At 44.4% G+C, this 27644-nt stretch overlaps 1 protein-coding gene across 5 annotated transcripts in view; it reads left to right on the top strand.

Annotated features, from left to right (window-relative positions):
• The first annotated feature begins 16545 nt into the window (after positions 1-16545).
• The window catches only part of HECW1 (HECT, C2 and WW domain containing E3 ubiquitin protein ligase 1), a 253174-nt gene continuing 242075 nt past the window's right edge, over positions 16546-27644 (top strand). For 2 of the 5 annotated variants that reach the window (XM_030505814.1, XM_030505300.1), the window contains exon 1: positions 16827-17080. In XM_030505814.1, coding sequence (XP_030361674.1) covers positions 17051-17080 — 30 coding nt within the window. In that variant the 5' untranslated portion in view covers positions 16827-17050. Of the gene's footprint in view, positions 17081-27644 lie in introns of all 5 variants that reach the window. The other 3 variants (XM_030505556.1, XM_030505377.1, XM_030505468.1) reach the window with 3 other exon arrangements.

The raw sequence follows: 27644 nt of genomic DNA, 5'->3' as shown, positions 1-27644 counted from the left end.
GGAAAACCTTGCTTCTGCATGAGCACAGGGCAGGCAATGTGGTGACAAAGCTTTACTTGGTTTGAAAGAAGGCAGAACATGATGCTGAGGAGAGACTACTTCCTATAGTTGGACTTGTGTGGTATGGAGAGCTCAAGTCACCTGCCCACATATTATCCTAATGCCTGTCTGGCAGGAAAACACAGGTTCCTGGTTGACTGCTGTCTTAAAGTCCAACCTAACCCCCAAGAGGTTAGCTGAAAGGATGAAAATAGGTGTTCCTTACTCCCAGCCTTCATCCTGAACTATCAGTCTAATGACCAGGAGACAGGACTATTAAATTCTACAATTATATTAGTAGGGTATTTCCCAATTTCTTCCTAAGACCTACTTATCCATATTCATTAGAAGCCGACAAATTGTGACAAAGATGTTTGTCTGAATCCCTCTGAGGGATATCTCCTAATTAAGGGATAGATTCAAGAAAATAATTTAAGGACATGATTTTCCACACACACACCCCCCCCCCCCCTTTGTTTTTCCTTGCAATATTCTTGCTCTTCCTTTGGGGTTTTTTTTTTTTCCTGAATCTTGGACACTGAAGATAACACACTTCAAGTGATCTATTGCATTGAGAAGCTTGAAGCGCTCTCATTCCAACTTCAAAAAGATGGAATTGTAGAACAGACATCTGTAGAGAAGATGTTTTGAAGTCTCCAAGGGAAGAAAATGCTGTTGCAGAAGTGGACCAGAAATGGTGCAAATGCAAAACTAATAGAAAAGGTATTTGCAGGGTTTTCTATGTGAGTGTTCACCTTGAGGTATTGTAAAAAGAGAGGATTCTTGCAGAGTTGGCACTTAAAGAAAGCCAGTAATTTTAAGTGTTTTCAGGCAAGCCCACTGAATTGCTGGTTGCATGAAGAAATCCTTACACTTCAGAAATCCTTAGATTCAAGGGTTTATTTCTGGTGTATTTATACTTACCTGTGACACAAATGTAAGGATAAAGGAAACTGGGACAGGTACAGAATTTCAACTGCCTTAACATGGAGCTTGTTGTTAATGGTGACACTCACAACCCCACTATTCTGCCATACACTTGCACCTTACCTGTGCTCCTGAAATACTCTGGATTTAACATATAACTAGCTATTTGTGGGATACAATGCTTCTGTCCCACCAGCTATCAGATAGACAACAGCCATTGATTTAGTCAATCTGAACACACTTCAAAGTACCACAGGCTCAGAAAACAATGTAGTGCACCTGGATTCACTGTAGCTGGTAGCTGTGGGCTCTGCTTTCTATTGCATGCGTGCAGCCAAGTCCAGTTGGTTTCAAAGCTGCTCCTTACAGAACTCACAGCCACTTAAAATGTGCTTACATCTGAGTCTGAACTAGCATGTGTTTTCTGTATGGGATTCCTGGGCTGGCTTTGACCAAGATCTCAGCTTCTGCCTCTCTGTTTCACGTGTATGCAGTACTTGAAAGGGTGATATCTTTCAGAGCTAAAAGACAATCCCTGTTTTCCACCTGAGTTTCCAAGTTTTCTGGCATTCCAGAACTCTTCTAATCTCTCACGTTCATGTGGTGGTTTTTCTTACACTACAACTACAAAATGCCTGTTTGGGACAATCAGAATGTGTGTGTGCTGTTTACAAGGAAAGGATCTGTGGAGGGAATGCTCAGGAGGGAAATGGAGTAGATGCAGGACTACATCAAAGCTGTTATTTTGCTCAAATTGAATGTCAGTGACACTCATCCAGTATTTCATGGCAAACTCATTTAAACCACTAAAATAGCGGAGGAAATTGTGTAGTGCAGGCAGCAGTGTGTATCACTGCTGAGTCAGAAGGCGCAGTGACAGTAACCTCCACCAGGTATTTCACAGTCTACTTTCATCCTTTGACAGACTGCTTCTTGACCTGACATACGGTTGCTATAAAAGCACGCTGACTTTCCAGGCTGTGAGTAGGGTCACTTGAACACTTTCTCAGGCAGCCTGAGCAGTGGCTGTTAGTGCTCCATAGCTGTGACTTTCAAAGTCTTTTACCCAAGGCTATGAGCACCAAATTCCTTTCTAAATAACCTTTCCTTGCTGAAGTAAATTGATTGGTTCTTGAGTGAGTCAGTAGTAACACGGATTGCCTAAAATATATTCTTACTTGGCAAAGGGTTGCTCTGAACTTTAGAGAATAACATCCAATTCTTGGTATAACACATCTTCTGTTTCCTCAGTTATCCTACTGTCACTGACTTTGCATGTTAGCCGTATCTCAAGGACAGTTCTTCTTACAAAGAGAGCAACTGCTAGTTTGTTTCAATTCGAGTTTTCTAGAACAGCTCAAGTGCAACAATTATATGGATATGAAAGCAGGAAATGGGAATGGCATCCTCTGCTGTGATCTGGAATTTCAGTAAATGTCAAGACATTCAGAATTCAAGCCTATAGGAACAGATGGAAATTTGAGCTGTGACCATGATGTGAGATGATTGAGGAAATAATGTAAAGAAATGAGGATCACTAATCAGGAAATATGCATAATCAATAACAAGTCAGTTTTGTATTTTACTTTAAAAGTGTACATTTAGATGTAGTGCTTCTGGCCTGGCTATTTGACTACACTTAAAAGCTTTTTCAAAATAAAAAGCCATTGAACAAAAAGCTTATCCCAAACCTAGATACTTGCTTTTGGACCAAAGGAAGTTTTCAAGTTGTTAAAGTATGAAAAAATACTTCCAACTTCCCTACTTTATTACCACATCGCTTCATAGTTGATAGTTGTGAACAAAGTGTTTAAGTAATCAGATGGCATAATGTACACCATAACCCAAAACAAGGCTATTGTCAAGCCATGAAAAAGTTAGCCTTGGAAAAGCGAGCCTTGAATCTGAAGTTTGTTCACTTTCATATCTTTATTTTGTGATATACTTAAAAAACAGTTTGAGAAAGGATTAGAGAAAACATACTTCAAAGAAAACACTTCCAAATGTCTCCTGTGGATTAATCATAAAATAGGACATTTCCTGATTAGGGAAGTATTATGAGACATAGCAGATTGGGTAGTAAGGACAACAATGGATTACACAATGACTCTATTTAGGAAGAACGTGTACATAAAATAATTCCTGTACAATAACCATCTCTGAGTTTTAGATATCTGTAGATGTATTCTGTAATATCCTAAGTAAGAAAATACTTTAATCTATACACACAGGCAAACTGGAAAGTCACTATGTGGGTAAGTGAAGTTTCTATTCAGAATGTGGTGTATTAAATGGAGCAGGAGTGTACTGACAGGGCTTGCTTTCTCTCCTAGAAATAGCTCAGCTGCTGTCCCCTGTTATGCTAATGTTTTCTGATCCCCTAAATCCAAATGATTCCTGGCAGTTTGGGTCTATTAAATCTTTGCTGTAAAGATTTCCCTGTTAGAAATTTTATAGGATCCCATGTCAGAGACAGGAATTTGGCAGTGGAAAGACCAGAATGTGATGGGTTTTTTTAACTATTCTGTTTAGAAATACTTTCTCCTGTACACCTTCAGAGGACTGTCAGGAAAGTGTCCTTGGATATCTTTTGTGTGTTCTCCAGGGAATGTTAGAAGAACACCTAAAGGAAGAAAGGAATTATGGCAGCACCCATGTCCATGCAGGAGGGATGCATATACTTGCAGTAACTGGACTGAAGGAGAATAAGCACACCCTCTGTATTGACTTCAGCACTTTTATACGAACATAAATGATATGTGAAACTGCATCACTGGGTCATGATGTGCAATGATCTGCACTGCATGTGGTATTTATCCTGCTTGCTGTGTTCTTTCACCTGTCTGTTCCTGACAGCAGTCAGAAAGCAGATGCCTGGCTAGCTGGCCTTTGGTCTGATCTGCTCTGGCTGTATTTTTCCATATCATAATCACAAATACTGAGAAATATCAACATTATGACTAACAAACCCAAAGTGCAAAGGGAGTAGATGCTCTGCACTGATATGTTTCTTTACTGGAGGAAGTTGTGCTTCTGAAGGACTCCTGTCTGGCTATAATGGAGTAACACATCCAACAGAATAAAGTAAAATTCCACCATTTGACTTGCTTAGCTTAGGGAGGTTGTGCTAGTTGTCCACTCTGTCCCATATAAAACCACTCCAGAACCTTTCAGAATCAAGATCTTTACATCAGTGACTCCTCTGCTTGTATCCAGGTTTGAGGTTTGTAGATCTCTGTCAATTTAAAGAGCTCAAATACTACAGTAAAAGACAGATTGGATAGCTCAGTCTCTATCCTTCACTTCTCCCTGTAGACTTTCCGTGTATTCCCTGTTCTTGACCTTAATACAGTTGGGCATATCCAATAAATCAAGAGGGTTTAAGCTAGTGAAATCAGAATTACCCAGTTAACCGATGAGGGGTCTGCCACCAGAGAACTGAGTACTTCAGTAATGCTTACTTTCCAGTTACAATTATGCAGCTTATGCCTGTCACTTGTTTTCCTCTTCAAGATACTTGGAAATATTGAGAGGTCATGAAGCAATCTTCTTCCTGTGGTATTTCTTCAATTTTTACTTTAAGAAGGCTGGAAACTAAAACCCTTCAGTACATAATAAACTGTTTCTGTATTATATCAACGCTGATTTAACCATGAAGAATTTGACCTACAGTTTGGCTTCAGTCTGCAAATAACTTGTTCATTTTCAGATCTTGAAAAGCAAGGTTTGCCCCTCAAAACTAATTATGCTATTAACATCTTTTTCAAGAGTATTAATAAAGTACATTTCCTGTACTCTTGTGCACTTCAGTCTGTCCTGTCTGTCCAAACACTTTCATGATGCTCACTGTTCATAACATGCATCAGACCTGACATTCTCGCAATCCTTTCTGGTTTATTGCTTAGTGACATTTCCCTGGGTAAAGCAGTATTTTCCTTTTTACACATAAGGAACAGACACAGCAGGTAGACTGAAGTATTCACCCAAGGCTATATGGGAAGCCTGACAGAGCCAGGACCTGACTCTGGGTAGCTGGAGTTGTAGCATGGACATGAGACATCTGTTGTGATCTACCTGTGCTATCTTACAGTGTTCTCCAACAATGGGTGAATAGATCATTTTTTCCTATGGGACCAAAACATAGTGCTTGTAGAAAGAGAATAATTCTATTACTGATGCAGATTACTACCCAAAATCATTATGGGATTCTTTTGCAAGAATCCTTCTTTCCCTTTATGTGTTCCTGATCGTATTTAGTTTGCTTGTTTTGACCTGTATTGTTATAGTAATTTTATTTGGAAAACTGAAAATTACCACAAACACTTTTATCAAGAGATCTATTTATCATGTGTGAGAAGTGGTGACAGTCTAGTGGAGTTCCTACTGACTAGAAAAGGGGAAGTGTATAACCCCTGCTTTTAAAAAGGAAAATAAAAGGAAGACCCAGGGAACTACAGGCCAGTAGTAGATCATGGAGCAGACCCTCCTGGAAACTAAGGCACATGGACAATAAGGGGCTGATTAGTGACAGCCAGCATGGCTTCACTAAGGAAAAATCATGCCTGACAAATTTGGTTCTGCATACAATGGGGCCATGGCATTGGAGGATAAGGGAAGAGTGACTAATGCCATCTACTTGGTTTGGCTTGGAGAAGAGAAGGCTCTGGAGAGACTGTATAACAGATTTTCAGTGCCTAAAGGGGCTACAAGAAATGTGGAGAGGGGCTTTTCACCAGGACATGTAGTGACAGGACAAGGGAGAGTGGCTTTAACCTGACAGAGGGGAGATTAAGATTAGACATTAAGAAGCTCTTCCCTGTGAGGGTGCTGAGGCGCTGGCACAGGGTGCCCAGAGAAGCTGTGGCTGCCCCATCCCTGGCAGTGTTCAAGGCCAGGTTGGACACAGGGGCTTGGAGCAACCTGCTCTAGTGGAAGGTGTCCCTGCCCATGGCAGGGGGTTGGAACTGGATGAGCTTTCAGGTCCCTTCCAACCCAAACCAGTCTGTGACTCTGAAATAAGAAATTTGAGAGAAGGATAACTGGATGCACAGTATATTTTGTATAAGGCATCAGGCTTACGCAAATCCTGAGTGTGAAGTTTAACTCAATTTTCCTTCCACAGCATGGAACTTGGTGCTGCAGAGGCTATTTTAAAATAATACAGTTTTAAACAGTATGAGTACAGTAAAACTAAAAATATCACCACGCTATTTAAAGTAGCTATAGGAAAAAAGAACTCATGTCCTAAGGCTCTTGCACTGTTATGCAGAATTACCTGAACACGAGGCAGGGTGTCTCAGCTTTAGGAGTAAAAGGCATGTTGCATTATGAATTTTATTTTTGGTAGTGTGTTATTTTTGGTAGGAGTGATTTTCCTAAGAGAAACGTTGCAGCTTTCTGTAAGTCAAGCAGACTGAAGATTTGATCAGCTTGGCAGAAAGGAACCAACAATCTGCCGGTGGGATACAACTTACCAGGAGAACTTGCATTCCCATTATGTGCCCCATGCTTCCCAGTAGAGGACTAGCAGTAAGGAACGGGAGAGTTCGCAAGCTGAGGAATGCTTGTGTGGAAGAGAAGTGCTCTAGGCCAATGGATTGCAGCTGGATAATTGTTGTAGGAGAAATTCTTGCTGTAGTAAACCACAGCTGAGAACACCTATGTGCTACCCTATGCCCTGGAGAGTTTTGATATGGGACAAAGGTGGGTCCTGGAAGTCCGCAGGGAACTCTGGTCTGCAGAGATGTTATCCAGGCAGCTCTGGCTAGCTGGTAGAAACTATATTTGCTCTCTCTTCTTTAAATACTTTCATTATATACACAACACTAATCCATCTGTGGCCAGATGTGTACAAGCTCTACTGAAAATCATTGGATTATAGTGAAGCCAGATATCCTCCTTTCAGCTACTTCCTTATCTCTGCTCTGAAGTAAGAAGCCTGGGAGATACTAATCACAAGGAAATTAATTTTTTGTAGACTTTTAAAACAACATTAATAGAACTTAGAAAATATTGCAGTTATGTTACAGCTTATCTTTAATATTAAAGTTGAAACCAGCAATAGTTTACTATTTGTGTGAGAGCACTGGAATGGGTGCTCATGGAGGAGTTCAGAGTCTATTCCTCTGTGTGTATCTCAAACAAGGTAATGCTGAATTTTGATATCTATACTCTTTTTTTTTGTAATAATTAGGGACACATTCTGGTCTTAGTAATTATTCTGGATAGAAAACAGTGTGATATATCTGAATTTGTTCCTACAGGGATAATGCTTATTTCAACTGCAGGTTAAAATGCTTTTAGGAGTGGAAAATATCAAAGGCAGAAGAACAGTTTAATGAATATACTCAAGCACTGTGTGTTCGGTGCCACTTTAACATTCTTCCTGCTCACGTGTCAGTTGTCCTCTAATGTCACTTTGGGACCAAGTCTCTTTTTCCCACCAGATGCCATTTTTACCTTGGATTCAGACCCTGCTCCTGGCACTTACTCTTGTCACTTCTGTAAAAAGTCTTATGTTGGCATGAAAATGCAAGTTCTCCATCATTAGTCTTAAAGAGCGAACCACTGCAATGCGATTTCCTTCTCGCACAAAAGTGAGCTATGATGGGGGAGACGGGACTGCAGTATAGATCATTACTTCCCTTTATGTAACAAAAGGAAGAGGAAAACCATGGGCAAGAGACTCTTGGAACAGCACCTTTTACAACTGCACAGCATGAAAGGTCACTATTGATCCTGCCTGGTGGATCTTCCAAGGTGTCTTAGTAGTTTGTAGAGACAGTGGTACACTACTCATACTGACCTACAGGGCTCAGAAATCAATCCTAGATGCTTGTTGCCCTGTACACATGGCTCATAGGGGACTTAAGCTGCTGCTGGATATGACTTGTCCGTAATTCTGTTCTTTCTTCAGTTTAAAGCTGTATGGTTCAGGTCTAGGATGTAACATGTGTGCCTCCTATTACTCAATAGAACAGTGTGTAATCAGTCACATCTGCTAACAGTGTCAAACCAGGTTTTATTGCTTTTTACTCCTGTTAGCTTTGCAGAGACAATACAGCTGAATGGCAAGGCTGGTACATTATTAACAGCTCATTTGCTGAGCTCCCCATAGAGAATAGTCTCGGCTATTACTGTGCAAGCCAGATGTGCCCCCTTGCTGGCTCCCTGATGCTGCTCTGGATGTAGAGCTGCTGGGCAAGGAGTGGCTTCTCTTGGAGTTTACTTATGATCTGGTGTCATGAATGTGGACTTTCTCAGTGCTGTGCTTCAGAGAACAGAGAGGTTTAAAGATGCCCAGCATAAAAACACAGAAGGAAATCCCGGGTGCGACTCAAGTTGCGCGGAACTGCCGAGGCCTAAATTTTGCTGCTACTTTACCAGTATCCATGAGAAAACAGGATTTGTAGTGCGTTTACGTACATGGAGTAGACCTGATGTATCTTGTATTGATGTGTCTTTCAGTGGTATGTAACATACATGGTTACGTACAGATATAACTTTGCTACGTTTCCTAGTCATTAGCTCTTACTAAGACAGCTAATGTCTAACGGTAATGCCTTTTTAAGACGAACTGCTGAAAGCAAAGGAATTAGTTGTACTTCTCAGTGAGCACAAAAGCATTGCTTGTGATTTATTTTTCAGGCTGACTTTTAAGTTAAAAATTGTTGACATGTTCATTAGCCCCAGCAAACATCCCTGGGGTAATTCATGTAACTTACAAGAAAAGGGAGCTATGCTTGGAAACTTCAGGGACTCCTCTGCAGCAAGAGTTCCTCATGTATGGATGTGGTGCTTTTAAGTAGAGATCAGAAATTGTGTGAGCGTTTAAAGGCAGGAAAAGGTGCTCTGTAAGTCTAGTAGATGCCAAAGAGCCCCTGCACAAGTTGGTATATCTGACTTTTGTAAATCTGGCCCTCAGTCTTCCTGCCCAAGAGCTCTCATAGTCATGTCCCTTGTAGTTTAAAGCAGAGGTCAGCAAATTATGCATACAGAGTAGTAATTTCTCAGTATCCAGCAGGTACAGTGGTGTGGTGGCATAATTTAGTTTGTCTACACGATTTGAGGTGTCAGTCTCTGGGCCGAGGACTAAAAGGAACCACTAAGTCTGCAGATACCTTGGTAGGGAAACCTTGGAGCTGAAATGCTGCTAGAAAGAGCAGCAGCTACAAGCAAAGCTTTCATGATTAGCTAGAAGAGCTGGCAGAGCAAGAGCAAGATGCGCAATAGCAGAGCTGGAGGAGCAGGCAGGGCTCAAACAGGGGTGCAGGCTTCAACCAGGACAGCAGGTAGCGCTTGTGGCCAGGAGGAGCAGCTAATGCTGCAGGGCCAGCAACAGCTTGGATAAAACCTTGTTATCCTGCTGTTCAAGTGATAAAGCCCTGGGACCTGCTGACTGCAAACTGAAAAGGCAATGATAGTGCAGAAGATGGGGAAACAGCCAGATGGCTACAGCAGGATGGTAGGGAGGAAGGTTGTAAACGATTACAGTGCAACTTGGAGAGATGTATTGTATCTTTCTGCTTTTGTCTTCCCATTGTTCTTTTCTCCCATTTGGTAGATTAAGAATTCATGAAGAAAATTTTATTTTTAGATGTGGAAAAATCAAACCTTTGAGCACAAGACAGCTTAGTTTAATTTTGCATTCTTTGGGGTTGGGATTCAAGCTGGTGTTTTATTAGTGGCCACTGAAGTTTAAACCTGGTATGGTTGATATCAAAGGCTGTGGCAGAGGACTGTGTATAAACTCAGGACATCTGTCCTGAGTGATTAAGACATATCATGGTAGGTTCTTTTGGCTGCAGTTGGCAGGGATAAGCTATTTAAATGCATATCCACTTTTCTTTCCCTTTTATTAGTAGGATAGATTGACAGATGAGGGAAGACAGTGGCAACTGAAACCATGCCAGACTTATCTCCACAGTATTTGCATGGGGAGGTGGATATGATATTGCAGAACTACTGAGGGTGGCTGTGGATCTGTGCTTACTATAGCTGTATTCATGTTATGATTATAAATATTTGTAAAAGCAAAGATATTCACTGCACACAAAATGGAGTATGTGGTGTTGCTTGCTTGGAGTCTTGAGAAGCATTTCCTGCAAAAAATAGCCAACCTGAAAATCTCAGAACAAACCAGCAGATAGTTCTGAAGCACTGTGACAATCAAACAACAAGAGCAGAAAAAATGTTTAGAGGAGACATATGGCATAACATGCTGGCCCATTTTTGGTTGATCTTTTTCCAATCCTTCTGCTCTCTCATCATAACCTCTCTCTCAGTCCCTCCCTATTCCATAAACCCATCTGCCTTCATCTGTTAATTCAGCCCTCTGTTACTATTGAATTGTTTAGCAGCCAAATGAATGTGGACAATGTGTTCCTCTATTCCCTCCAACCTAGTTAAAACAGGCCTGCTACTCAGCGGTGGGCCAGTGTTGAGGAAAATGTAAATTACTAATGATTTGCCTGGAAACCTTTGAGAGGGAGGCCAGAATAACTGAGTATTTGGCATATTCCAGAAAATTTCCCAATGCCTGGATGCAGTCAGCAACAATCTCATCTTCACCACCTTCGTGCGTACACAGTGTTTTTTGGCTTTGGTATGCTTTCACAAGGTAAGAGGAATACCCCTGTTTGTTTTGGGCTTGGTCTTCTTCCAGTTCAGTCTGGGAGGAGTCCAGAAGTCTGGGAGAATCCTCTTCTAGTTCAGTCTTCTCATAAGTCTGAACTGATCCAGCAGGCTTAGTTGCCCCATAAAGGAGAAATTTCAATCTTTCCCCACCTCTTGTTGTCCAGATGATTTCACCTCTCTCCGATGTACCCATTGGGGGTGTTGGTCTGACTCCAGTTCCACTAGTAAAAGAGTTAACCCAGCAAAACAGTGGGTACCAAAGGACCAGGTGAAAGCCTTGGCAGGAAGGGGTGGGACAACCAGATCAGGAATTGGGTGCAAAGCAAAATCAGAAGCATCCCCTTTCAGTAGGGATTCATTCATCCCATAATGAACACCTGCTCTCATCAACAGAAGAAAAACCTCCCTGTTTCTCTTCTAGCAACATGTTACAGTATGTGTCTAAGCACATGAACAGTTGTCTGGTCAGTAATACAGCAGTGCTGCCTGTGTGAAAGGTGATCTTGGATAGTCTTTATCAGAATTATTCCTCTTAGGGGAGTACCTTCAAAACCTATTCTGGTGACTAGAGATTTCCTCACTTTGCCCTTTCAGTTGAGACCTCTGAAAACTTAAATATATGTTAAGCCAAATCAGTCTGGTGCTGAGACTCTCCAGCTGTCTCCTGTTCTCTCCTGGCTTCTTTGTTGCAGTTATGCTGTAGTGCCCTGACTTTTTTCATAGACAATGAGACAATTATTCCCCTCTTTTAGCATGGATTCCTGAGAAAATAAGACTGCCATAATTACTTTGAACCTCTGACTATATACAATTTATGTAATCTTTAAACTGGCTGAGACCTCTCATGCATATTAGAAGGGGGAGTCTCAAATGTACCAAGTTCCTAGTAGTTTTGTGACAGGCAGGTAGAGTAAAAGAGACCCTGATCATGTGTATTCCCACCCTCACTTTCCTGATGTGAGAGGAAAAGCTGTGCTGAACTCACCATTCACTGGACAAATCAAAGGAGCTACAAGGAAACTCATCTAAACTTCATTGCTATCAGAAGACTTATTGGAACATGGGCTCAATCTTTGTGTCAGTGAACATGCTTTATGAATTGTTTTTTTTCTTTAAGTGGAGCCTTAGTTGTAAAAATAGTTGGTCTCTTAATAGGTTTATCATAGGCTTTATGTAGGAGGAAATATGCAGTATGTTTGCCCATGTAGAATAATGTTTCATAATCCCTGTGTATCTCTTCTGACAAGGATGCTAATATTTAACCTCTTTCTATTTTGGAGCTGGTTAGCATTTGCTCCAGAAAGAGAATCAAGGCAGAGGAAAATGAGCTGAACAACAGGGACAAACATCAAACCAGTGTATATCTACATGTAAAACAATTAGGTGAAACAGCAAAAATCAGGCCATGCAAACGACTGCAGCCAAGGGGCTGGAATTCTTTAGATCAAGTTGGGTAAATGCTCCAATAATTCAGTACCTGTGTAAAGAAACTTCTCTGTACACCCAGGATGAAACAGGGAGGGAGTCTGGATTGTAGATAGCATGCTGCCTGCTCTTGCAAGGAAGAGGGTTGGTAGCTAGAGCTGTTGTAGTCCTGCTAGGGGGATGACTGAAGATTATAATTGCTGGGGAGTGTCTGTTATGGCCTCCCCAAACATTCAGCTCTGGGCTGCTAGGGAGGAAGGACATAGTGTCTAAGAAAAAGGCAGCTTGTGCCCAAGAGCTGTTTAAAGAAAGCACTCCAACAGAGCCTGAAGTCCTAGCACCTACATTAGGCAAGTATCTACTGCTATGCATAAGCATAGCATCAGCTGAGATATGAGCAATCCCATCTGTGTAAGGCAAAATATAGTAAAAGAGATTAGCATCAGCCAAATGCCTTTTTAAAGACAGTCTGTGTGTGTCAAAGTCAGTAATGGAGTACTGAGTCCCAACACAGCAAACAATTCAGAATGAAAAGCCCCGTGAGCCAGGTATGAGAGTATCACTTGGATCTAAATGAGTCTAGCATCTAGAAATGCTGTCCTGTATCATCTTAGTAGTGCTTGCTTTATTGGGGAAAAAACTGTGCTTATTGGTAAACTGTAGTGAATACTATGTTGTGGGGAAGAGAGGTACTTCTATGACAGCTCAGCTGGAGAAGAAGCCAGCATAGAAACTTAGGATATGCCCAAATGTACATCTGAACTGTTAAATGGCCCTTACAATGCAGTGTCTCCTGCCAGTTCTGCCACAGTAGTGGATTCCATTTATCGGTTATCCAGTCTTTTACTTATCCTATGGCCAGTGACAGGATAAGGGCTGCACTCCTATATTGGACAGATTAAAAGGGCAATATAAAGCTTAGGCAGCTTGAAGTTACTCATGGGTTTTATACAGCTTTAAGGCAGGAGCATGTTTAGTAAAGGATTTGGGGACTGACCATCTCCTCTTTGGGAAAAGCTCTTTTGGGAGAAGATTTGTCTGTTTGCACCTGGCCTCCTAAAGTGCAAGATATGAGTAAACTCTGTGAGAGCCTTACTCAGCCCTTCCATCATCACTTGGATCAGCTCAACTCAAGAGGCTTGCAGAGGAGGACATCAGTGTTTTGGATTTTTTATTAGCTGTGACATGACAACCACCATATTTGGGTTTCCAGATGAAGGTGTACCTGGTATGTGTCAAGAATAACTAAAATTTCCCAGTTTTTGACTTAGTTGAGCAAAGCCTCTTAAAATAACTACAAGCTATTCAAAATACTATGCTATACTAAGTAGAAGTTCCTCTGATATATATCAGACATGAATAAGCCGCCAGAATGACAGATTTCTGGAAATACAATGGAATCTCAAGAGTGTAGGCTTATGTCCCTCAAATATTTGGTAGGGAAAGATACAATTGCTTCAACTTGCTTTTTCCACCCTCCTCAAGCCAATTTGTTCTTGCTCCCATTTCCTGCTTTTGCAGGACTACTCTCTGGCTGCCAAAATTCTGCAAAATTCCCTGCAAAACAGACATGCATCTTGGTCGCTGGCTGCCCAAATCCTCTTCATCTTATGCTGTCTGTAGACCTGTCCTGAGGCATGAATATGCCTTAGCTTATGGTTAAAAAGATACCAGAAGATGTTGACAGGCCTGTGGGACAGAAGAATTTGTTGGTTTGCTTAGTCTGTGGGAGGTTGGGGAGCGTGTGATACATAATAGGTAGGCATATAAAATTCAGAGGTTTGTTTGTAATATAGATAAGCATCTGAACTGCCAAAGTTTAGTCTAATTTTGAAGCTCCTGATGCATTATGCAACCCTCCCTTTTTCAGGAAACTGCAGGGTTACAATGGAAACCACTTGATTTCCAATGTATGTAATTTCCTCCTTTTGAGGAGCAGGAGGGCAAAATGCCCTCTTCAAAGCCTGGTTTATTTTCTGAATCAGTTGCCACATTCATCATCTGCTCAATGTTTGAATGTACTTCTGCTGCAGGTGGGAATGCATTTTTGCTCCTTGATCTTAATTTTGGTCTTCCTAGTTTTACTCAAATTCCAGCAGGGGATAATTTTCAACTTCCTTCTCCTGTAGGAGATTCAGGATGCTCTTTTCAGACTCAAATGAAAGCAGGGGTGCAACTAGTGAAGAGGAAAGTACACGTCCAGTGCTTAAAGAGATTCTTCTCCCTCGGTCCACAAAGCGTGGCAAGGTCTTGTGCTTGCAGTCTCATGGTCCTGAAATGGGGGTTCCTCCTTGTGCACCCTTAATGTTAAGCTGTCTCTACAACTTGGAATCAAGCTTTAGATTTAGACCAGGGGTTTTTGTAGAGCATGTGCATTTATCAATTTTTCCTGTTTTAGCTAACTCAGTGTCTTTAGAATCAATGTATGCATCCATTTGAAGATGACACACGTCTGAGATTAAGACATGACGTAGAGTTACACCAGTAATACGGTAACCCACACAAGCAGCAGGAGTTAAGGAAAAGCTCAGAGCGGGGCAATGAATCGAGAGTGAGGAGGCTTGGGTCAGTTCTCTGTTCTCTTCCAACGACTTGCTGTGTGACCTTTAGGCAAACTACTTCACCTTTCCATTCCTCTGCCTCCCTCATCTTTATTTTGTTCCTTCTTATTTATACTTTCAAAGCGCGAGAGCAAAAGCACATGCTTACCATGAGCAGTTTTGGTGTAAGCATTGATATTCAGCTTTAAAACAAGGAGGCAAATTCCTGGCTGGAGGCCTCCTGTAGGTATCTGGTAGCATGGTCTACTGTAATCTATGGCCAGGCTTTACTGGGTGAGGACATGAACTCAAACATGAACTGAATTTGTCAAACACGTGCAGAAGAGTGTGTTTGCACGCAGGCATGTCCTAAGGTACATGTTAATTTGTGTGGCCTTCATGGGCTGGTGTGTTTTCTGGTCTGCCCTACTCCTGGGGAAGAGCTGGTGTGATGGGTCCCCCTCTTTTTTCCCACCCTGACTGCACAGAGAACATGCCTACTCGCTGGTCCTGTGTGTGGGCAATTCTGGTTGTAGATGGATTTCTTCTTTCACTAATATAATAAAATACCAAACCATGCTCCTTCCCAAATTCCATTTGATTTTCCTTCTTAGGTTTCTGCTGACAATAGGTCCTAATTTCTCCTGTTTCACCTCCTTAAGAAAGGAAATGAGATGATCGAGTGGAAATTAGCAGCCACAGTATCTCTGAAAATATTTGAGTATTGAATAGAAAATTAGAATAACAGGTATTTCTTGCACTAGTACGAGCCACAGTAAATCTTTAGTTCCAAAGAAATTTTTGAGTGGAGGATGCAAAGATGCTTTTAGAAACAAAGTCAGTGTCAATTGTGTGTTACTGGGCATATTTGTGGGGTTTTTATCAACATGTCTCTGCTTCAGGATACAATTTGAGATCCAGGAGCCTCTTGAAATATAGATGTATTTAGTAGCATGGAGGGGAATCCACTCCAAACCCATGGCTTAGAAAAAAAAAGGCATTATTATTTAAAAGCCTTATAGCTGCAAAAATTAAGTCGGGGGCTGGCAGACCTCTGGAGCGTTGTTCGGTCTCTTCTCTCTTCCAGCTGATGTGAAGAACTGTTCTTCATCCCTCTCTGCAGGTGGGTGCAGAGGCAGCATGTGGAAGCTGCTGGTCCCTGCAGCCCCAGCAGCACCCAGGGCTGGTTTTGGTGAGATTTGCCCAGGGACAGCACACATACAAGACCTATGGGAGAAATGGGTGTACAGCACCTCTGCCTGTATCCTGAACTGCATTTTGAAATTTGTTTTTCCCCAGCTATGGTACTGTAGTTTTCTTTGTCTGGGTGTGCAGTTCATAATGCCCTGTCCAGAAGAGACAGGGGAGGAGAGGCTGGAGGTCACAGAGTCACAGAATGGTTTGGCTTGGCAGGGAACTCTAGAGATCATCCAGTGGCAGGGCCACCCAGAGCAGGTCACACAGGAACACATCCAGGTGGGTTTTGAATGTCTCCAGAGAGGGTGACTCCACAATTCCCTTGGGCAGCCTGTTCCCGTGCTCTGGCATCCCCAACGTAAAGTTCTTCCTCATGTCGAGGTGACACTTCTTGTGTTTTATTTTATGGCCGTTGCTCCTTATCCTCTCACTGTGAACCAGTGAAAAGAATCTGGCACCGTCCTCTTGGTACCCACCTTTGAGATTGATCGGCATTAATGGGATCCCCTCTCAGTCTCCTCTAGACTGAACAGGCACAGCTCCTGCCGTCTCTCATCCTAAGAGAGATGCTCCAGACCTTTCATCATCCTTATGGCCCTCTGCTGGACCCTCTCCAGTAGCTCCTTTTCTTGTACTGAGGAGCTCAAACCTGGACACAGAGCAGAGGGTGGAGAACGGTGTGTGCTTCCCGGCGGTACAGCTGCTGGAGCACCGCCTGTCTCGGGGTGTGTGTGTGGAAAAAGGCAGGCAGGAAAGTGGGTTAATTTCCCTGCACTGGGGTAGCGCCGCCGGCGTGGGGCGAGCTGTGTGTACTGCGGCGTCCGAGCGCGGCCGGCTCAGGGGGCAGCGGGGGGCCGGCCCCAAGCGGGCAGCGTCGCGCCTCAGCGGGGGGCTGAGAGCCCCGGGGCAGCCGGCGGGGTCGCGGCCTGGGTCACCGCGGTGCCGTGCCGGGCGGGAGGCGGGGGCCGGCCGTGAGGCGGCGCGCTGAGGGCCGGGCCGGGCCGGGCGGCGCTGCCGGGCGCCCGCTGCGGCGTGTGGGTGGCTCCGGGCGGCCGGTACCTCAGCGACAGGCGGCGGGGTGGGAGGAGGCTGGCGGGGCGGAGGAGGAGGGAGCGCGGCGGCGTTGCGGGCGTAGCAGCCGGTGCTGGACTATGGTGCGGGTCGGCGGGGGCTGACACGCCGGCACCTCGTCCTCCTTCCTTCTCTCCTTGCCTCCCTGCTGGCTGACAGGCGGCGAGCCCTGAGCCGCACGTGTGGGATGTGAGACCTGCCCTCGCCGCGGGAGCATGAGCTGTGCCCAGGCCGGCATTGTCCAGGTACGAGGGGCTGCTGCCGCCCGGCCCCGGGTGAGGGTGGTGGGGACGCGGGGTGTGTGTGTGTGTGTATGGTGGTGGTGGTGGGGAGGGGTTGACGTTGCCTCCCAGCGGAGAAGTGCGAGACGGGATGGGGCTGTCAGCGGCCTCGCCGCCGGGAAAGGCCCTTCCCGGGGCGGGCAGCGAGATGCGGTTGGCGGGTCGTGGTGTGCGCTGTCATCTGTGCCCGCCTTTGTGCCTCGGAGCCGGCCGGTCCGTGCGGGGATGGGACCTCCAGCGTGCCCGGGAGCGCTGCCGCGGGGGGCCGCGGGCAGTAGTGGGGGGGCTCTCCAGGAGCATATGGGCCCTGGTGGGTTACGGGCTTAGCTGTCGGCCTGAATTTCACTAGCGAGCAGATAGTGTAGAATTATGATGAGCGACGTGCCGGCGGGGATTGACATCATTTAGGGATGTGGATGCGTGCAGGCGGTGGTGAGGAAGAGTCCCGCGCTGGATTTTCGGTGGTTGCATCTCTTCCCTGTGAAAGAAGAACCCCCCAGATTTGGTTCTTGGCTCCTTGACAATGCAGCAAAATTTAAAGCACAGACTGCCTTCCCCCCCCCCCCCAACCCCCCGCTCTGTTGCTGTAAGCCAATCTTGTGACTTCACATTTTGGTTATTACCTTCTGTTATTATGTAACTGCATATTTTTGTTCGTTAGCAATTATATAAAATAACTTCTTATAAGTACGCTAAGAACACTGCCCCAGCCTGTAGCATTGTCAAATGCTGCTTTTCTCATTTTGCAGCCTGCATGGATAATGGGTTTGTACCGACACAAGCACATACAATTCGTTTTGTCGTTTCTTGCGCCGTTTCCCGTGTGTTCCTCTGTAGTTGCAGAAGAAATTACTTGGCCTGGGTTTAGGTTTTTTGCATCCTGCTGTTCTGTTTGGAACTGCAGTAATGCCCTTTTTATTTTTTTCTATTATGCTGCACTCAGCAGAAGTGCGTAGTGAGACTGTACAACAGTCAGTCAGGCTGCGCTCCTGCCCCTGCGTGTACCACCACCACCGTCTCGTTTTGGGGGGCACCCAGCCCTGGCTGAGCGCAGCAGCAGTGAGGGGCAGGGTGCTGCTGTGGTGCCACATAGCAGGTGGTCAGCTGCGCCGTTCTGATTAGTGCTCGTACAAGGATTGCAGTTATTACAGTAATTCATTTTAGCCTGGGGATTCATTTTGAAAATTTGGATTTTCCACTAAGAAGGGATTATCGTTTTCCCTGTGTAGTATGTGTGTTTTATGGAGAAATGGAGTACGGTGTGTATCCTGGCTTCTCTCTCTGCTTCTTGTCTGTGTCTGAAGCACACATCCATTTGGACAACACAGGTGCAATGTTGATTTTCATGCTGGAGCCAGAAGTAGGTGTAAAAACCAGCGCACGCTTAGTCAACACACAACACTCATCCTGTCAATGCAGCCTCAGTCTAGTGGGGGGGGGAAGAGTATCTGTCCTTAAGGAGGGAATGCTGGGCCTATTTACTGATTTGCTTCAGGAGGGCGAGCAGGGAGTGAGTTCAGAACAAAGAGTGGTTGGTCAGATGGCCAGCGCTTGTGAGGAGCCAGCAGCCTGTGGGTTGGTGGTGGATGGCACGTCGCATCACTCGTGTGATACGTGTTGCTGACTTAATGTGACCTGAGCTTTGGACTCCTAACCCTTTTAGTATCAACCAGCTCTTTCTTATCAGCTTACTTGTTTGAAACCAGAGCATGAACGGATGCATTCAGTGACTTTATCAGGAACTATCAATATCTGAATGTGGCGGTGATTTATTTGAAAGCAAACTGTGTACACGCGCTCAGAACATCCCAAAGAATTGATTCAAAATCCATATGCTTAGCGTTTTAAATACATTCTGATAAACAATGCAATATTTATTGTATTCCAATAAACAGCTGGCTAAGACTTGTCACTGAAGTGCACCTTTCTGTGGCTTTGTGTTTCACATATATTGCACATGATCTAGTATTCTTTGCTATTGTGAGAGAATCCCTCTGGAAAACTTTGTGTTTTGCATGTGTTGCGTCTGACACTAAGTAATGTTCATTCAGAGTAGTGCTAAAACCTTCTCCTGGCCTCATTTTGAATGGTGGTCTTACAAACAATGCAATTACTTGAATAAACAGCACAAGTGGAATTTAGTTTAGCTGCTTTCTGAACTACTGCAGAAGATATGGTTGTGGTGTAGTGTGTGTGTTGCAGGATTCAAGTTGTGAGAGTGATGGTGTTGAATAGTTGATGGTGAGCCAGGAGCTGTTCTAACAAAAAGCTTGGGTTACCTAGTTGTTTAAAGCTGCTGGAGGTCTGTTTTGTGGATGCAGGCATTAGAGTCACCCCTGTGGTTTCAACTCTGAAAGCTGCTTTTTTAATAACTCCTGCTAGACAACCTCCCCATTCCCCCACCAGTTGAGTGTGTTGCAAAGTTCAAACAGAAGGTCTTTTAGTAATGAAAAAAGAAGCTATTACTCCAGAGCATCTTAGTTTGTCATGATGGACTTTGCCAGAGAATGTAACTTTACAATGACTTTCCTTTGGTTCTTTCTGTGTGTCTCTGGTCCGAAGTCTTACTTAGTTTCCTCCAAGCTTAGGGGTACCCAAAAGTCTGGCTTCAGCATGCGTAAACTGTGGTCTTTGTGTGAGCCACTATAGACAGGGAGGAGAGCTCGAGCGTTATACAAGTGCTCTGGCTCGTTCTTCCTCCTGTTCTGTAGAAGGGACGCTTGCCAGCCTGAGCCAAAGCATGCCTTTGAATACTACCCACAAGTTTCATTGGGTATCCAAATATATGCGTGGCTCCTCTGAACAGATCATACTGACTGCTGCCACAGGTTTCCACCACATGCAAACTAGGAACCATCATCGCACTGGGGTTCACCAGCACCTCAGATGCTCCCCGGCCTCTGGTGACACCTGCGCTGCCGGGAATGTCACTGTAGTATTGGCTGTTTCCCTGGGATTGGCTTGCAGGAGTAGCTGAAGGATGGTCCTGCTCATACCACTTTGTGTATCTGCCTATCAGCACGGGCAGGGATTGTGACGCCCCTTTTCTTCAGGATGTCTGTTGTTTGTTTACGCTCAGCGGCCTTCTCGGTTTTGGCAATAAGGAGATGAGTCAGTTTTGCTTCTGTTTAAGGCTTTTTTTTTTTTACCCATTTCTCTTGTAACATTTCATGTGCTGTTGTGATTCTGCAGTGGCTGAGTGGCAAACACTGCAGGGGTTTGGTTTAATTCCTTAGAAATACATTTCTATTGGCGTTAAATATTGTGAACGTTAATTCTAATAAAGTCTAAAACAGGCTGGATCTTACATACTTATGTATTTGCCCTAAAACGCAGCAATATTTTGGTTTCTACTGATTAGTCTCAGGAGGGTGGGGGACATACAACATGAGGAAAAATGAAAGTACAGCCAGTAGCAAAGGGCAGGCTGAGATGCCACCTACTCCAGTTGATGTTTTCCAGCTGAGATTTGAGGCCAGCGAGATGCTTAGGATTAATTAAGAAGAAATGGCAAGGTTCTTTGATGTAGGGAGCCCAGGGTCATTTTCGTTACAGTTAATGAATGGTGGCAAGACAGCTGTTTAATGGACTCATGAGTCAGTCCTGGACTTTTTTGATCAGCTATGCCATGGCTAGGGTACCCCATCGTCAGCTCTGAAGTAGGAGGCTTAGCTTCTCTAGGCAGGGCTCCTTAGGAGGTGCTGGGACTGTCCCTTGCCAAGATGGTATCCTCATCTCAGATGTTTGTGGGTTCACCAGAATAAGGACCAGTAGGACTGGTCTAAGCTACAGACCAAATAGGCTGTTGTCATGGGCAGCAGACTGCTGGGGGCAAGAGGCTGGCTGCACCCCACAGCCTGCATTTGCTTTGGAGAGAGGGAGGAGTTGGGTTGAAGCAGGGCAGCAGCTGAGCCTGAAGTGGGGTTCCCCTACTGCAGTACCTGTTGCAGCTCTTCTTGTTCGTCCTCTCCCTCTGGTGGCATCAGCAGCAGAAACCTCAGCTCCGCAGGACTCTCCTTCCCCAACTCTCCTCGTCATCATCTCGCCCTCCTCTTCCATGAGTTAGGAGCAGCCTAAGCTTGATCCCAGCCCCTCATCCTTTTGTCCGCAACACTGCCTACAATGCAGATAAACCTTGAGATGGCTTGGGGAGACAGCGATACAGCAAGCTGTTAGACCTTAAAAAGGGGAAACCCCTGGTGCTCTTGTTTGAAATACTGAAGTAAACGATCAGCACTGTGTATCACTGTATTCCAAAGTTCCCTGAGGACGCGGCAGTGCCGGCAGCGTTCCCTTGCTGCAGAGCAGAAGGTCTGTGGGAGAACGCGTGTGCACAGCAGTCGGGAAGGCTGTTATTGAGACCTTCGCTGAGGTTTCATTTCATGCATGTAGCAAAACAGGCTCCCTCTTTCACACTTCCCAGATATTTTTATATTTCTCTACAGATGCTTGTAGAGCACCAACGTTTGTTTGGTTTGAAGCCTGAATTAAAATCCCCAACCAATGTCTAGAGTAAAAAGGAAGGGAAAAAAATAAGGCAAGAATTTGTCCCAGAATTAAAATCCATTTAAATGTGAGAGTTGTTAACCCATGAGATAGTGATGCAGTATAGAATGTCTCTTGGACTGAATCACTTGTGTTTAAAATGGAACATGCTCTAAAAATAAATGGGTAATTGCTTCAGTGTAGTCAATATGGAATTCAAAGATGACTGACAGTGATTTGTCATCCATCTCCATAGCTGGAGTCATCTGGGAAGTCTGTGATGTTAAAGGCATTTGTTTCTATTAGCACCTTTTAAAGTAGTTTTGTTAATGAGCTCTGGAACACCAGGATTGAAATCTGTCATGTGGTATAATTAATTTTTCCATACCATAGGAAAATGTGTGCCATGTGCACCTTCAATTACCAAATCAGGTTTCTCAGGTCCTGAAATGTGTTGTTCAGCAGTCCTATTGTTTTAGAGAAAGGAGGAGCGCTGCTGTTCTTCTGGTGCCAGTGAAGTGCCTTCACACATATCCATGTGAAATTTAGGATGGCATCTTGCAAGCTTGGGAAGATCTGACGTTGTGCTACCCGCTTTTTGCAGAGGGAAAGACTGATGGATACCCCTCCCAAACATGTGGAAGCAGAAGACATGGAGCAGGAAATTGTCTTCTTTTCCCAAGAGGGAGAGGAGAGCGAGAGAGGGGGGGATGCTTGACGAGATGGTCAAACAAGTTGTTCTTCACTGCACGCTGGTGAAATGCCCGAGTGCTGGTTGTACGGAGCAGATGGGTCAAGGAGCTGTTGTCTGCATCTTAAGGGTTGCTGTGACTCCTCTTCCTCTCTGAAACAAATGGTCCTGCCGAAGTCTGTCTCTTTGGCAGAACGTAGGTTGTATGTTGTACAGACTTTGCTAAGCTGGGTAAGAAGCAATGAAGCTGGGGATAATCCAGCTTTGTCTGTGAGCTGGATTCCTGTTGGAAGGCACTTCCTGAACCATTTGAACTGCAGTCCTCCTTCCAGCTAGAGAGAACATGCGTGTGAGGCTACCTGCCGGGGCATCTGTGGGCATGCGTACAGGTGCTTGACAAACTACTGGGCTGGATGGGATCATCTGATGTCCCAAGATGGTTTTTGGGCAGCTAGGTGCTCTCCTTTGAAGTGTGGGCTCTGTCAAGACTGATGGTGTTGCTAACGTAGGAGATGCTGTCTTGTGCCTGCATCTTAATGCAGCCTCAGGAAAATTTAAACTTCACATTCACATTCTAATGCAGAACATCCATCAGGTGTTGGGTTATTTGTCTTCAGTGATACATAAAAAAAGAGCAGCTATGGGAGAGGGCTTAGGATTTTTAATATAAAAATATATATACTTTATACTTTTTGCTTGAGGTGGCGCTTTTGTGTGCAACTGCGTGGTTGCCTGGAGAAACACAACAGCAGATTTACTCTCTTGAAGCAGCATCTTGATTTAAATAGCAAGGTTTAGTTGCTACATGCTCAACATGAAAAGAGGGGGAAAGTGGATGAAATGTTTAATCTTGAAGTCAGAACACATGTTTCCAAGATGATGCTGTTCAAGATTTGTCAAAGGCCCATTAGCCATTAGGTTGCCTGCTGTCTTGTTTACAGGCATGTGGAAGCTGCATAGAGATGAGAAGTATTTTCACAAACTTTTAAGTTGCTTAATTTGACTGCACCATGCTCTCAAATGGTTGTCAATGTGAGGTCAATACCATGATTCAGAAATACTCCATAAGTACCCTGAGTCATAGCGGAGACCCGATGCTGAGATAAAACATTATTAAGGCAAATCCTTTGGTCTAAAAATGAACAGTGCTCCTCCTAAAGTTATTGGGAACTTTGCTTGATGAAGGGCAGTGCGTGTGGCCTTCTGTCACCTTTTCTATGGTATATTTTTTTACAGAGCTGAGTGTCGTAGGGAAGCTGCTGTTTGCTGTGCCAGTGGGAAGCACTGACATTTCTTTCTCGTTACCCTAGCAGCAGGCTAAAGCAGAATCAACCATAGGAGTTACTACCCACACCAGGTATTAAGGGCTAATGAGCTGAACTATATTTTCTCCTCTTCTTCTTGGACTAGAAACTTGGGGATTCCAATATTGAAGTACCTGGTCTCCTGTGATAGAACTCCTTTCCAAGACCCATCACTATGGTGGCTTATAAGAGTTAGGCTACTTAATTTACCTCTTTTTTTCCACTTAACGTTCCTTAAGGATGTTGCTTTGTGAAAGGAAATTACCCATTTTTTTTTAATGAGGAAAGCTCCCGTTAAAGGGTAAAAGTTCTAACCTGACCAAAGGCAGAATTTCTCATGTTGGCTAAGGAACTGCATGCTGGTGTAAAACCATTATCTGCTCTTGGAATTTGGCTGTGTATTACTCTGTCATGCTCCTCACAACTGTCATTTGTTTGCAGGCTTTCAAAGGCTCTTCCTCTCTGCATATGAGTCTGTGTTCTCTTTGATAGTCTCCTCTCCTCCCTCAACCTTCCCACTCCAAGAACAGGGTGATTGCAAGTACCGTTGTTCTTTCCAGTGCGTTTTGCTACACAGATAGCTGTTCCTACGCCATGCAGTGTTATGTCTCAGGGAATTAAAACATGGATTAATAACTCAGGACTAATTCTCTGTACCCAATAGCATGTCGTAGGCTAAAACCTTTGTGTCTGTATTTGAGCAATTATATTAGGGCAATTCTAATTAAAAATGTGTATCACTTAATTTTAAGCATATGAATTCTTAAATATGTGTCTTTTGCACTCAACTGTGCATAAAGCAGGAGTAGGTGTGAAGAGGGTACTTGCTTACCCTAAAGCACTTACGGCAGTTTACAGACCTAGGGTTAGATTTTATTGCTGTTGGGGAGGGAGTGAAAAAGCTTGGGAAGTGGGAGCAAAATAACAAGCAATCATCCTGCAGGAAACGTAGCAAATCGGTAGCAAAGGTGTGGTGTAAAGTGTTCTGGGTGCTTCTCTGCATTCAAATTGCCAACTGAGCTGCTGAGGTTTGGCTACAAGTAGATCCTAGGAAAAGGGTAGAAGCAGGCAGCATCTTCTAGAAATCAGATCTAAGGATCAGCTTCTTGATTTCCTTGTTAAAGCCACATGATAACTGATTCTAGGTGTCACACATAATGTCTTGTCCAGCTTGGAAGATCATCACAAGCCCAGGGAAGTTTCTGCAGAGCTTCTAGAAAGGGGCAGACAACCCTTGTGCTATCTCTGCCTGGACCTGCCTGCAAAGGTGGCTTTTTGAAGCTTGGAATAGGGGTTAGTGGCCCAGGCCAACCTCCCTACAGGGGTGTCTCAATCCTGCACCCTCCCCATCTTTAAAAACAAACCCCCAAAATGTCTCAGGCTCTAGTTGGAGTGGAGTAAGAAATCATCTCCCAAAAGATTGTACAGGAAGAAGTTGCGTGATTGCAGAAAAAGGATGGATATCGGCTTGTGAGTCTGAGGTGGTATGTTCAAACCTCTGCTGGGAGTGGGAATAGAAATGTTTCTGGCAGAGCTTCTGTAAAGTACCTTGATTACATAGTTCATATCAGAATGACTTCCTAATGGTTATCAAATGTGTAATTTTGTGCATGTGTGTATGAATTACTTGTTGGTAAAATACAATTCTGAGGTTTGGACTCCAACTTAAATATATACCTGTTTTGACCTATTTTTCCCAACCTAATTCTGCCAGCTCTGTGTGTGCATGTGTGATGCTGCTGGCTTAGGGAGTCCCACTGACTTCAGAAAGACAGCACACCTTAGGAAAGCTGGTAGGTAGGTGGTGGTAGCAGGCTCAGGGCTGCCATGGGGTGGGCTGTCAGGCCAGCTCAGCAAGCAGAACATGTGGGAATAGGATTTTTGAGAAGTCAACTGGTTTAACGCTGTCATTTAGTAGCTCTGGAAGGGTTATGGTGAATAATGCGTCTGGCTGACTTGTGACCTCCTCATAATAGCTCTGAGAGATGGGCAGGAGATGAATCTACTTGATGGCCTTCTAATAACTCTCTGGAAAACCCAGTTCATCTCCTTTTAGCTACCTGGACCAAAATGGATATAAATGCAGTATTGCTGATCCACATAATCCCTGTGGGACCATGGGAGGGGACACCCACATGCTGAAATGAAAAGTGATAAGAGGGCCTTAAGCAAATTAAGATCTAAGCTGCTAAGTCTACATGGCATACTGTGAGCTTGCTGGCTTACATCCAGGACACTATAGCCATGTTTTGTGCAGCAGTGCACCAAAAAGAGAGGTGTTGATAGATTAGCTTGAGTTAGCTGTGTGTGACTGGTTCATGTGCAGGCAGCAGTAGGGTTCCTGCTCTGTGCTCCCCAGGGGTTTTACTTCCAGTGTAATGCACTTGATTCACTTCCAGTGTACAGCAGCTCGATGCCTCTCTGCCACCTCAGCATGCTTGTGCCCTGGGTGAGGTGCAAAGCTGGTTGAACAGTGCCTGAAGGGAGGCAGGTCCTCCAAAACTGGTGTGTTGGGTAGGGCCTGTTGCTCAGGGAGGAGCTGCTCTCTCCACAGAGGGGCATTATCATTTCTCTTGCACCTGATTTAGATCAGACCTAGATCTGTGACTTTCCAGGAACGTGCCCTAACATGCAGGGAGCTCCTCTAAGTGTGTGTGAGTATGGGACGTGATTTATACACATCTGGCCAAAGTTGTTGTGTTCTACGTAGATGATTTGAAGATGCATTGAGCCAGAAAGCAAACGTGAGCATAACTGATTTAGTGGGTAGAGGGGGAGTTTCTGGGTTCCTTTGCCAAGGGCTGGTTCATGTATTTTACATGTAGAGCAAGTGGGATGTCAAGACTGGTGTTTCTGGGATGCACAGAAGCAGAACTGTAGGTCCCTGAATCCTGATATGCTGAAAGCAGGGCTCAGTAGCAGTGAGTACCACTTTTAACTTTAATGCCTAAATTCTGTGCAAGTCCCATTCTTTTGATCTGACCAAAAATATCTATGTTGAGTCTTAGGCTTCTGAACTGTTTTTATTCATGCCTCAGTGATGTGACTGAGGGGAATTTGCATGTTTGGCTTGTTTTATGCAGTAGTTTTCTGAGTTGAATCCTGGCAGCTAATGGTGAGTATGGAAGCTTTCGGATACAAATTCCCATGTAATAGGATACCAATATAATCCAGCCAAAGCTTTGATAAGCAACAGATTTTATGCGGTAACTGGTTCTTCAAGCCTCAGATGACCTTAGGATCAGAGCTTAGGATGTTGCTGGGCTCACCTCTACATTTAAGAGTGAGAAGATCTCTCACTTTAAGAGATCACTGAACAACGCTCAGCCAACCCCCTTGTCTTTCTGTAACCACTTCCCTTCACCCTGTGTTTGTGGTCTCTGATAGGTGGTAGGGGGGCAGGAGGGTGACTTTGCAGCCAGAGGTCTCAGCTGGACTTCATGCAGTTGAGGATGTCTCATTAGAGGAACATAGTTAACATTGCGGTTCATGATAAATGAATCAAAAGTTAGCTCCCTCTCACACCTTTTTGTGCTTAAGTCAGGAGGCAAATTCTGCATCTGCTGAAGGTGGCAGGTCTTCTGCTTAATATGGAACCATTTTTATGTAATTGCTTTGGAGGAAAAAAGGTCCCATTTTAGGCCAGAGGGGGTTGGTGCGGAGCAGACTTCCTTGTGGAAGCCCGTCCTTGGCAGTGTTCAAGCCCAGTGTTCAGGTTCGATGGGGCTTGGAGCAACCTGGTCTAGTGGAAGCTTTGAGATCCCTCCAACCCCAAACCAGACGATATGTGATGTTCTTCCTCTTGCCATGCACACTTTGTGTCCCTGCAGTGCTGTTCTGCCGGCCCTGTCTTGGCAGACCCGCTTCAGGGGTGGTTCAGGAGCTCGAAGCAGCTTTGGCAGCCCTGCCACCCGCTGACTCACAGGGAAGAGCTGGAGACACCGGTATCACCTAAATCTGTGTGGCAGTGGTGGGTTATTTGCTGAAAGCTAGGGACCCCTGCAAATCACATGGGCTTGTTCAGTTGTTGATCGAGATTGCTTGGTGG

The sequence above is a fragment of the Strigops habroptila genome, chromosome 1 (assembly GCF_004027225.2).
Source record: "Strigops habroptila isolate Jane chromosome 1, bStrHab1.2.pri, whole genome shotgun sequence".
NCBI lineage: Eukaryota > Metazoa > Chordata > Aves > Psittaciformes > Psittacidae > Strigops > Strigops habroptila.
Note: the sequence above shows the minus strand (reverse complement) of the source record. Positions and strands in the feature narration are given on the sequence as shown.